This window comes from Bos mutus, chromosome X (assembly GCF_027580195.1).
Source record: "Bos mutus isolate GX-2022 chromosome X, NWIPB_WYAK_1.1, whole genome shotgun sequence".
NCBI classification, from domain to species: domain Eukaryota; kingdom Metazoa; phylum Chordata; class Mammalia; order Artiodactyla; family Bovidae; genus Bos; species Bos mutus.
In genome coordinates, this window is record NC_091646.1 from 43,210,999 (window position 1) to 43,223,384 (window position 12,386).

The following is a 12,386-nucleotide window of genomic DNA, read 5'->3' on the forward strand; positions in this document are numbered from 1 at the left end:
GGGTTTCCATTTCCTTCTCCAATGCATGAAAGTGAAAAGTGAAAGTGAAGTCACTCAGTCGTGCCAGACTCTTAGTGACCCTATGGACTGCAGCCCACCAGGCTCCTCGGTCCATGGGATTTTCCAGGCAAGACTACTGGAGTGGGGTGCCATTGCCTTCTCTGATGGTGATATCATAGTTATGTATAATACAGAAGTGCCATTATCTTTTAAAAAAACTTGATACTATAATATTTAAAAATGAAGAATAATACCTGTGAACTTTACTATCATCAAGTATTGAGCTAAGGTGAGTGGTTCGGTTCAGTTCAGTTGCTTAGTTGTGTCCAGCTCTTTGAAACCCTATGAACTGCAGCATGCCAGGACTCCCTGTCCATCACCAACTCCTGGAGTTCACCCAAACTCATCTCCATTGAGTCGGTGATGCCATCCAACCATCTCATCCTCTGTCATCCCCTTCTCTTCCTGCCCTCAATCTTTCCCAGCATCAGGGTCTTTTCAAATGAGTTAGCTCTTCACATCAGGTGGCCAAAGTATTGAAGCTTCAGCATCAGTCCTTCCAATGGACACCCAGGACTGATCTCCTTTAGAATGGACTGGTTGGATCTCCTTGCAGTCCAAGGGACTCTCAACAGTCTTTTCCAACACCACAGTTCAAAAGCATCAATTCTTCAGCACTCAGCCTTCTTTATAGTCCAACTCTCACATCTATACATGACCACTGGAAAAACCATAGTCTTGACTAGATGAACCTTTGTTGACAAAGTAATGTCTCTGCTTTTTAATATGCTGTCTAGGTTGGTCATAACTTTCTTTCCAAGGAGTAAACGTCTTTTAACTTCATGGCTGCAGTCACCATCTGCAGTGATTTTGGAGCCCAAAAAATAGAGTCAGCCACTGTTTCCCCATCTATTTCCCATGAAGTGATGGGACCAGATGCCATAATCTTAGTTTTCTGAATGTTGAGCTTTAAGCCAACCTTTTCACTCTCCTCTTTCACTTTCATCAAGAGGCTCTTTAGTTCTTCTTCACTTTCTGCCATAAGGGTGGTGTCATCTGCATATCTGAGGTTATTGATATTTCTCCCGGCAATCTTGATTCCAGCTTGTGCTTCTTCCAGCCCAAAGTTTCTCATGATGTACTCTGCATATAAGTTAAATAAGCAAGGTGACAATATACAGCCTCGATGTACTCCTTTTCCTATTTGGAACCAGTGTGTTGTTCCATGTCCAGTTCTAACTGTTGCTTCCTGACCTGCATACAGATTTCTCAAGAGGCAGGTCAGGTGGTCTGGTATTCCCATCTCTTTCAGAATTTTTCACAGTTTAGTGGATGGGGAGGTAAAAGGAACAAGACTGGCCATGAGAGAAGCGTTGAAGTAGATATGGTATATGGGGATGCATTTTACTCTTCTACTTGAAATTTTTTAATAAGACAAAGCAGAAAATATGCCAATTCAATTATCTGCTGTTTTGAGTAAAAAGAAGCATAGAGTGGGATCCTGCCAACCAAATGAATAAACTGGAATTTTAAAAATATTATTCCTCCATTACAAGGGAAGTAATGTACTTAAATTTAGTATCTATCAGCTAAGAAACACAGATAATGTACTAAAACATCCCACTTACCATGAGATTCAAACTGATAGTGAGGGAGAGGTAGAGATTGTCAGACCTAAATAACAGTGATTCTCTTAAAGCTCTCACATTCCAAGAAAAAAAAAACACTCTGAGGGATGATTCTGAAATAAGTAGTTTTTTTTTAATAGACTCTAAAAATCTATGTCCTAGTACTGTCACTTAGGACTGATTTTGCATCAGAGAAGGATGAACTCAGAGAAATCTCCATGGTAGCACTCTGCAACAATCAAAACAGAAACTGGCACCTAATTTCCACATCATTCAAACATTAAATTGTATTAATAGTCAAGTGAAATAGTCAATATTTGAGAAATTTCTCCATTAAACCATCAAGCTCCCAACTTAGATAGTGGCCTTAAGGAAGTAGACAATGAAATGCAGCACACTCTTCCTCTCATACCAATCACTTATAAATAGTAACTGTGGGCAGAAGTTTTGAGTCAATGATTACTGTTCACTGGTAAAATGATGATAGTGGTCACTACATAAAACAAAATACCTAGATCTGTACTATCCAACAGAACTGTGATGATGGAAATGTTCTATATCCTGTATTTTCCGATGCAGTAGTCTCTCACCATATATGGCTACAGCACTCTTGAAGTGGTGCTAATGGGACCAAGAAGCTAAATTTTAATTTTCATTCACTTAAATAGCTACGTGTGGTTATGGGTTACCATAATAAACAGTACATACAGTTTTAGAGTACTTAAGAAACACATACACACAGATAAACACACACATTTCACTTAATATCTGACTCACATTTATTAAAAATTGAAATTACAGAAAAGCATGAATAATATTGGCTTTATTAAACAAGCTTAATTAACTTACCTTTGACTAACAAATCAAAGCATTTAATATCACAAAAGGAATTTTGAGCACGAGGTCAATTCCAACCTTTTAAGTTAAAAACAAATGAAAAGCAGCCAAGACATTTTCCAAAGGAGAGAGCAACCACAGATCTCCCTCTAGTGGCAAGAGATAAAGTTGCTGCTGAAAAGCTGAACTGCTTCTGTACCAATACATAAAACTGCTCACAGACATTACTTTTATATAACTTAAGAAAACTCTAGAAGGAAAATAGATCTGGTTTTTGTAAACAACGTTAGACCTAATTTTCACTTACTATGAATTCTAATGTCTCTAGAAATCTGATCTTTCCAGGAGAAAAGAGATTTGCCAGTGACATCTGGGGAATTGGGACTTACACAAAACAAAAGCTACGCAGCCTTAACCAAACTGAGCAAAAGAAAAGAGAGAAATTTTTCTGATGATAAATGTTCTAGGATGGGACATGAAAAGGAGTAGATTCAGAAGTATAAAGTAGTAAGCAGCAGTGGGTTTGTAAAAATCCATGGTACATCAAAAGAGACAATTTAAAATATTACAATTTTTTATAACTAAAACACTTTTCATTCTTATAATCAGTTTTAAAAGACAGCTCTGCCACATTACCATTTTAATTACAACCGTACATACTATATAGATTTAACTACTGAATGACTACTTTCAAGTACAAGAGGAAACTCAAAATAGAAGTGACTTGTGTTACAGCTATTGTTTTTCCCTCACAGCTTCAGGAAAAACAGCTTTTATATACACTGAAGTAAGTACAGAATGTACAGAAGACAGATATATATATACAAAAGTGCATTAATACAGTAATACATTTAGCAGAAATACAGGAAAAAAATCCTGGTTAACAATCTGATACATTACAGTATTTAAGACTACTTGAAGATTCTCCAAACCAGTCAATGTCCTACTTGCTTTGGTTATGATATTGATGCTACATAACTAACCTTTGAAACTAAAACAAAAAAATTGAAATTTTCAACCATCTGTGAAATGTTTTACATATACTTGTGTTTATTCTTAATAGCTTTTGAAAACAATTTTATAAAACTCCCAACACAAAGATTTAGAATGGACAATACATATATCTAAATTAGAGTATTCAAAGAGGAAATTAAATCGATTCACTACAGGAACAGACATGGTCTGCTCCATTCCTAAAAGCCTCAGCTTGGTAACCTAACCTCAAAGTCTCAACTTAAATCCAATTGGTCAGCTACTATTAAAGAGCAAGCAGCTCCACAAAACAAGCCATGGCTTCAGGCCACTGTTCCTTAGAACAATTCACAATAGGTAAGTGTTAATTTGTCATTTATACATATTAATTCTACAACTACCTTTATATAGTCAAAATGCATAATTAGACTACTCTCTGCATATGTATAATTAGACTACTCTCCTCTTTTCTACCCCATCCCTCACAAAAAAAGAACACAGATTTCCACAGGTCCCATTGACCACAAAGATGTAACAAAGAAATCCAACAATACTTATTGAAATCGGAGAAGACCAAATCAGTTTTTCCAAGTTCAGTACGGATATCAAATTTAAAAAATTAATTTACCATTATATGATCTAGGTTAAAACATTAATAACCTTAATTTAAAATACAATTGTGAAGGGGGGCTGAAAACAAGTAATTTTCATATTAGAAAAATTATGTAAATAAAATTTTAGTGAGTCAACTCGGCTATACCATGCAACTTCCTATTTTTTGTCTTAAAATATTTTATTGAAGTATAGTAGATTTTTTACTCTTATTAATAATAGCCAGTTACTTAGAATTTGTAGAGTTCTTTCTAAGCCTTATGGAAATAAGAATTAAGGATTAAGAAATAAGAATTAAGCATTTCTAAGGAGCTATGTTCCAGATACTACACTGATAAGGATGCCTAGGTCTAAATCTCTCTCAGATACATCCCACCACTTAGCATAATTTAATTGTAAAGATAAAACTTATCTTACTTTGTCAGACTTAAAATGAATCCAAAGTTATCACAGTACATGTGTATACAAATATTTATTTTCTACCTAATAGTCCTTTTAAGGATTAAACTTACCTCTAAGTTTAGACATATTGAATGTCAGTGTGCGCAACATCAATACTATCATTTGACTGTAACTGGAAATTTTCCTATCAACCATCTCAAACTATAAACTGATTTTAAGTAACCCCTTCCCAGTTTGAAGCAAACATTTTTTCTTGTAAACACAAGCGTTAAGAAGTTAAAAGGAAGAGGAATGTTATGCTATTACATAAATGAATACAAGAATCACTAAAGTTAACAAACAAATCAAATTGCTATATAATCTCTGCTTTTGAAGTACTTTTGCCTTGAAAATTATCTTTCCAGAGTTAACTCAATTTAAAAAATATTCTTGGGAATTCCCTGGAAGCCCAGTGGTTGTAACTCCATGCTTTCACTGCCGAGGGCCTAGTTTCAATCCCTGGTCAGGGAACTAAGATCCTGCAAACTGCACAGTGAGGCCAAAAAATAAAATAAGTAAAATAAAAAAATATTCTGCTTTATGAGTTTTATCAGGGGAAAAAAATAACAAATACATTAAACTATACTTTGCTGCTACTGCTGCTAAGTCGCTTCAGTCATGTCCGACTCTGTGCGACCCCAGAGACGGCAGCCCACCCGTCCCTGTGATTCTCCAGGCAAGAACACTGGAGTGGGTTGCCATTTCCTTCTCCAATGCATGAAAGTGAAAAGTGAAAGTGAAGTCGCTCAGTCGTGTGCGACTCTTAGCGACCCCATGGACTACAGCCCACCAGGCTGCTCTGTCCATGGGATTTTCCAGGCAAGAGTACTGGAGTGGGGTGCCATTGCCTTCTCCAAAACTATACTTTAGATGACTTCAATGTTCTATGACCTAGCTGGGCCAAAAATCAAGTTATATAAGTGAAACTTAAGATCTGAAAGTTTTCGTTATGTACTCTATTATCATTGATTAGTTCGATATAATGCCTTTGCTTACTGATATCCAAGAGCATGGGCGTTTTATAAAATTAATTACAACATTTAGATTATTTTTGAATTTGGAAAAGCCTAATGTTGACGAAAAGTATAGAGTTCACCTTTAAGGCACAGGAAGCTATAAACAAAAGACTCTACACTAGAGAATCCTGGGAACAAGACTTTTCTATTTGTCATGAACTAACATTTTTGGCTTAAATATGAAGACATTTGATAAATTTCACAATTTTTAAAGCTCATCAGAATCTGAATACCTTTATATAGTAGTTCTTAAAAGTTTTCCTTTATGAGGGGTTTTAGCACTTCTAAGAGCTAAATAAAATGAGATGTCTATCCAATCCACAGAGTCATCAAATTTCAAATCAGTTTCTGGCATTAATTCAGCAATATCTAGTTAACCCAAAGGACTGACAAAATGGACAAAACAGCCACCACTTAACTAAAAATGAGACAAGTCTCAAAAAATAAAGTTATTTTACTCTAAGTTCTTCTTGGGACAGTATAAAGTATAAAGTCCTTTGTACTTCACTACACATTATACTACATTGCCTCACTTAAACTCAGTTGCAAAAATATAGGAAAAAACGCATCATTTTGTTTAAACTCAAGGTTTGCACTTTTAAAACCTGTGGTAGGGACTGACAGACTTCTACAAGGTCTCTTTTCCCCAGTTTTGTTGAAATATAATTGACATACACACAAGATCCCTAATAAAATGTTCTGGATAAATGTGATGTGACTTCATTATGCCCTTAATTAAGAAGTCTTATTTTTTAATCATGCCCTCATGTAACAAGGCTTATTTTTAAAGGGAAAGACTTATTTGCTCTAATGTCAATTCTCTACAGTTGAGAACTGACAATGGAGCAAATAAGTCTTACATTTTTATTAATTGGTTAGTCGAGGTTTACACTTTTAAAGAAAAAAATTGAGTTGGATTTGTTTTAAATTGCACTTAGAAAGAGATCAGACTAAATTTATTATTTATTCTAAGAAAGAAATAATTCAAACCTGAATTATCTACATGAGGCATTAAAACCAAAAAAAAGTATAGCACATTAACAAAGACAAGAATTTTTTTGTCTTTTTCTGTTGTTTTATTTGGGTGGGGGGGGGCGTAGGTAGAGAAAGACTTTGTAATCTCCCTCTTTAATCATAAGCAAACACAAATTGCTTAAATTTTTTTCCTGCTCTTTATTTCAATCTCTTCCAAGCCACCTTACTGAGCTATCTCTAATTTATGATACCATAAAGACTGTGCATCCAGATTTGCACACCACTTCATGGTGTACTTTACTATAAACACTCAAACCTTTATAAACTTTAAAAATTGGCTTTGTGGCACTTTGGTAAACTTGTTTAACAGTGACTTAAGGTAAATCTATGGTAATAAGACTGCGATTATTGGGAGAGTAGAGGAATTGGTCTTATTAGGATCTTCTTTTACTGGTCACTGTCAAGTAAATTGTTTCCAAGTATTTAACAGATACATGCTGCTCTATGGTCTCCAAAAGGGGCCTGTTTTCCTTGAAGAGTAACTAAAGAGAACAGGCAGTCATTCCCTGGAATTTTGCTTTTGCTAAGAGCAGGTAGAGAATTCAGCTGTATTTGCTCTTCTATTTACTCTTTCTGTATTTAGAAGGGAAAACACAACAAGGTGGACCCTTTCAATCTTCCTCAAGAGTATTCTGGGATTTATCCCCAAGCTCTCTTTGGGCCCTCTAAGCTAGTCAGAAGCACTAAAGAGGGGGTAAGGGGAACGTTAGAGGGAATACTCCAACTGACAACCATATACACATATATACTGTTATTTCAGTAAAATTTTAAAGTATGAATTTAGTAGTCTTCAAAATGTTACAACCATACCACAGACCTCAGTAAAGCTGCAATATATCAATTTTTCCTTTAGTTTCAATTCTTTAACTTTTGAGGAACCAAAATAAAGTAAAAATTTCAAAACATATGATTGTAAGCAAAGGTTATGCTGAGAATTAGGAATTCACAGCTGAGAATTAAGGATCTATGTTGTTAATCTTTTTAATGGATTACTTGATATGATACAGTGTAAAAAAGGTAGGAATCTATCAACCTCTGACTCTAGAGTTTAAAAAAATATTGACAACTCATCCTACAAAATCATGATTACCTCCCAAGTTTCCACAATAAAAAGAAAATTATGAAAGTCAGAAAGCAGCTTGATTGTCAGTAGTATCAGTTTCCATTTTCTTTAACCCGTGTGAATGTTTAAAGATGTGTGGGAAAATAAAAGGAATCACACTACTTATAATGTTCATGATAACAAACTCTTCATGAAAACATTTAGAGACTCTATGATTTCACATTTAAAATTAGAGTACTATTAGTAGCCAAGAAGCAAAGGTTTTTAAATATCTCACTGCTCAGTGTATTTCTAGCGATTTATAGAGTTTAGCAGAACTGTAAGGGTTTCTTGAGTTAATTTTGAACATTAACTTATTCACATGCCATAAAGCTGTTACACCAAATATTTAAAAATTAGAGCTGTGCTGAAAATAAAAAAACCTACAAAAAGAACTTGACAGAGATGTTTCTTGCCTTTAAGACAGTTTCACAGCCTAAAATTTCAAAAAGCAGTGAAAAGTAGAATTGGTTGTTTTGCTTGCTGGATTTTTCCATTTGAATATTAATCAATGTAGCATTAAGTCTAAAATTCAGCTACTAGTAACATTATTTTCTCAGTAGTCATCACTTGCAGAAAGGATTCTGAACATACACAAAGTGAAAAAAACAAACCTAAGATGTTAGGGCCTATTTTTTACACATTTGAGTTAAAATGAATGAAAACAAATAAACCTAATGAAGGCACTATTGTAAACAGCAATCCACATTCTATCCCTACAACCTCAAAAAAAAGACGTCCACTAGGAATTGAGAATTATGCTATGGCCCTTCAGAAAAACCAAGAAATCATAACATTAAGAAGAAACTGAATTATGATCTCTACACATTCTATACTGACATAATAAATTATCTGTCAGCAGTACCTTGAAATCTCCTAAACTGTTAAAGTACTAATCTGAAAAAGCCCACTTAACCACTCTGAAGTTTAAATAGTCAAAACATTTACTAAATCAGTGGTTCTTAAAACTAGAGTGTGTGGCAGAATAACCTGGTACCTGTTGAAACACAATGCTATGCCCCTCCCCCAGCATTTCTGATTCACTAGGCCTGGGGTGGGACCCAAGAGTATGCATTTCTAATAACTTCTCAGGTGATGCTGAAGCTACTGGTCCGAGGACCATCTGCTGAGAACCACAGACCTAAATTATGAACGGTACGTCAGCACAGCCCTAACCAAAAGTTTGGTCAAGATGCATGTAAACAAATAAGGATAGAATAATGCTTAGAAACAATGCTGATAAATTCACCCTTATTACATCAAAACATCTACATCTGCTTCATGGTCTTCCTCAGTCACTTTCAAGGACAGCACTTCTTCATTAAGGAAGAGCCCACTGAGCCTCTCCTTCCGAGCCTGCCTCTGCTCTTTCAGCTGCCTCTTGCGTAAGGCCTTCTGTTGTAACTTCCGCTGTTTGGATCGCTTCTGTCAAAATAAAAAATTCTAAATCAGTGAGGTTCAGTTCTGGCATACCCACCCCAAAGTATGGATCAAATTCGATATTTTCTGAATAGAGATGTTCAAATTCCTCTGCAGTACAATCTTGGTTCTAGTAAGTGAGCCATTAGCTTAGACATGAAAACAATTTTTCAAGATTCTATATTTATGGTATTTGACTAGGAAATCTGATTAGGAAGGTTTGAAACTTGATCATTTGACTAGTTGTGGATAACCAATCATTTCTAAGGCTTTTTTATATCAAATTAAGGTACACTGGTGTCAGTGCAGAGGAAACATGCAGTGAACAATAATGAAAACAAATGTAGAGAACACTGTCAAAATCTCTAATGCTTATTCTTTGAAGGTGCCTTTCATCCAAAAGCATTAGCAATTTTACAATGGCTGGGAAAGAACCATGTCTTTTTCATATTAAGCAAATGCCATCTTTTAAGCCCATTAGAAACCCAGTGGGTACTCTATTTCTTGCCACTGGTGAACTGATGCCAAAAAAGAATGACCACATACACAGAGGAAACCCTTGGCAACCAACAAAGCTGGCTATGTTTCTGCTACTTTGGTTAAGAACCAAGTAAAGAATCACTTTCCAGGAAAAGTCACCACTGGGTTCCCAAGAGTTATAGAGATACCCTTATCATCTGTAAGTTAGCTCCACACTGTCACCACTGCAAGGAACCGAACTTTCCCACTAAGCATAACAGAACTATGCTATATACATTTAAACTTTCTATTTTTTATGCGTCCAAAAATACTATACAGAGTTTTTTCAACTGTGAAAAGAGTAGTCAGAAATTAGAGAAAGCATTATTACATTTAAAAAAGAGCTACAAAGAAACATTCATGGTTAAAACTTTAAGAAAACATTTAACACACACACACATACAAGACATATAGGACATTTTAGGAGCTAATAGACAGCAACATCAGCAACCTAGTGAGATCTGCTTAATAGTAAGTTGCAGTCAGTATTGCAATCTTGAGACTCACTCATTATTTCCATCAATTTATCTTACTTAAAACAGACACAAAAATCAGATAAAATTGAAGGTAATATGGCTGTGGGTCAAAACAGCATTTCAAAGCACTCAATGCAGAGGGCTTTGTTCAACAGCAGAGAATCCTGCTTGCTCAATTAAAATAAAAACCCACAGGCATCTATAGAGCAGGATAATTTTAACTCTTCAAGAACTGTATATGAAGGAATACTAATGTTAATATTGAAAGGTAAAGTTTTGTATTGATTAGACGTTTTACTTTTGAATCCCGAATCCGCTCTGCTGCACTTGCAGACAAGTTGCTGTCACTGTGTGCTCGACTCATGTTGGCACTGGAGTTTGAAGCAGAGTTTCCAACACTGGACCCACTGCTGCTTGCAGAACTGACCATGCTGGCACTGCTGCTGCTGGCACTGGCACTGGCACCGCTCACTCCACTGGTGCTTGCACAACTAAAGTTGCTTCTCTTCCAGGCCTCTCTTGTGGGCCGTAGGCGAGGGCTATGCTCCTTGATATAGTTTCTGACCTTGGAACAGACAGACAAAAACTGGTTAGTATTGTACCTTGACGTTCTGCCCTCAAAATAATGGAGAAAAGAAGAATATTGTACTTAAAGATTGTCAAAAGTGCTACAGGTGCATATAGGTTGACCAGAAAGACAAAAGAAATCTCTAAATGTAGAAACAAGTACCAGAAAAATTCTGGTGTTCAAAATTCTAGAATAAATGTTATGAAGCTAGATCTTTTTAAGTATATAAAATATAATCAGTAAATGATAAGCTACTAGCTTCCAGAATTTAGGAGTGTAAGAAAATAACACTAGAAACAGAAACTAACAATAAAATAGATAAGAGTAGGCATTTTTTAAAAGGTTGCCACTTAAGTATGCTGCTAATTATATTAGAGTGTTTCCTAGATCTTAGGTAGGGGCCCATAATACTTGTCTTCAAATGCAAGGCATCAATTTACCATACTAGTGAAAAATGGGCTGGAATGTAAAAAATTATATAGTTTGTCTGTTGAGAGAAACACTGAAATGAGAGAAATTTTTCATAAATGATGACAAATACAAAAAATTAAAATGTTCACTCAAGTATAGCTCTCAATAATATTTTGATTCTGTCCACTGGTCTTTTGTAAGATGAGTTATTAGAATAAATCTATACCTTAGCATAACAACTCCTTAAATTGTGAAGTCAAATTTCAAATCCTATATAACTAGAAAGTAGGTTCTATATCCAAATGATCCCAGAAAGGTATGGCCACATGAGATATACATAAAATCTCTTAAAACCACATGTTCTAATATTACATTTCACAGCAGTGATTTTGACCTTAATTATCTATATATTTATATATGACTATTCAAGTATAAAAAGCAGAGACATGCCAACAAAGGTCCACCTCATCAAAGCTATGGTTTTGCCAGTAGTCATGTACGGATATGAGAGTTGGACTATAAATCAAGCTGAGCACTGAAGAACTGATGCTTTTGAACTGTGGTGTTGGAGAAGACTCTTGAGAGTCCCTTGGACTGCAAGGAGATCAAACCAGTCCATCCTAAAGGAAATCAGTCCTGAATATTCATTGGAAGGACTGATGCTGAATCTCTAATACTTTGGCCACCTGATGCGAAGAACTGACTCATTGGAAAAGACCCTGATGCTGGGCAAGATTGAAGGCAGGAGGAGAAGGGGACAACAGAGGATGAGATAGTTGGTTGGCATCACCGACTCAATGGACATGAGTTTGAGTAAACTCCGGGAGTTGGCAGTGGACAGGGAGGCCTGGTGTGCTGCAGGCCATGGGGTCGCAAAGAGTTGGACACAGCTGAGCTACTGAACTGAACTGCTTCAAGTATACATGTTATAAAACAATGGTATTTTTAATAGCTGTAGAATCTGTATTTTCTTTACATACCTGCTTCAGTTTTTCATCTGTGAGACAGTTAAGTTCAATAATAAACTCACTGTCGGTAGGGGAGATTTGAGCAGAAGGATCAATTATTTTAATAATATCAAGTTGTTCCCGAAGACCCATCTCAGTACTGACTTTACGACTCAGATACTCAATATATTCCACCTATATGATGAAAAATTATAATAAATAATATCAATGCCAAAACCTCTGATCTTTTAGTGTGCAACTTATAATATGTTTAAGTATCAGAAACACTTATATTTTTCCCTGCAAAACAATTAGAGCTCAAATTCATATTTACTAAGCAATCCACATTAATCCAGTAGCTTTAAATTAGACAATAAATGAAACTTCACATATTCTCCACATA

The 12,386-nt window shown here is 35.5% G+C and overlaps 1 protein-coding gene across 1 annotated transcript in view; it reads right to left on the reverse strand.

Moving 5' to 3' along the window:
• Positions 1-2,383: 2,383 nt before the first annotated feature.
• FAM199X (family with sequence similarity 199, X-linked) overlaps positions 2,384-12,386 on the reverse strand; it is a 30,926-nt gene continuing 20,923 nt past the window's right edge. The window contains exons 4-6 of the mRNA XM_005899281.2: positions 12,017-12,178; positions 10,356-10,622; positions 2,384-9,068 (exon numbers count right to left, since the gene is read on the reverse strand). Of these exons, the coding sequence (XP_005899343.1) occupies positions 8,898-9,068; positions 10,356-10,622; positions 12,017-12,178 (600 nt within the window). The 3' untranslated portion in view covers positions 2,384-8,897. The remainder of the gene's footprint in view (positions 9,069-10,355; positions 10,623-12,016; positions 12,179-12,386) is intronic.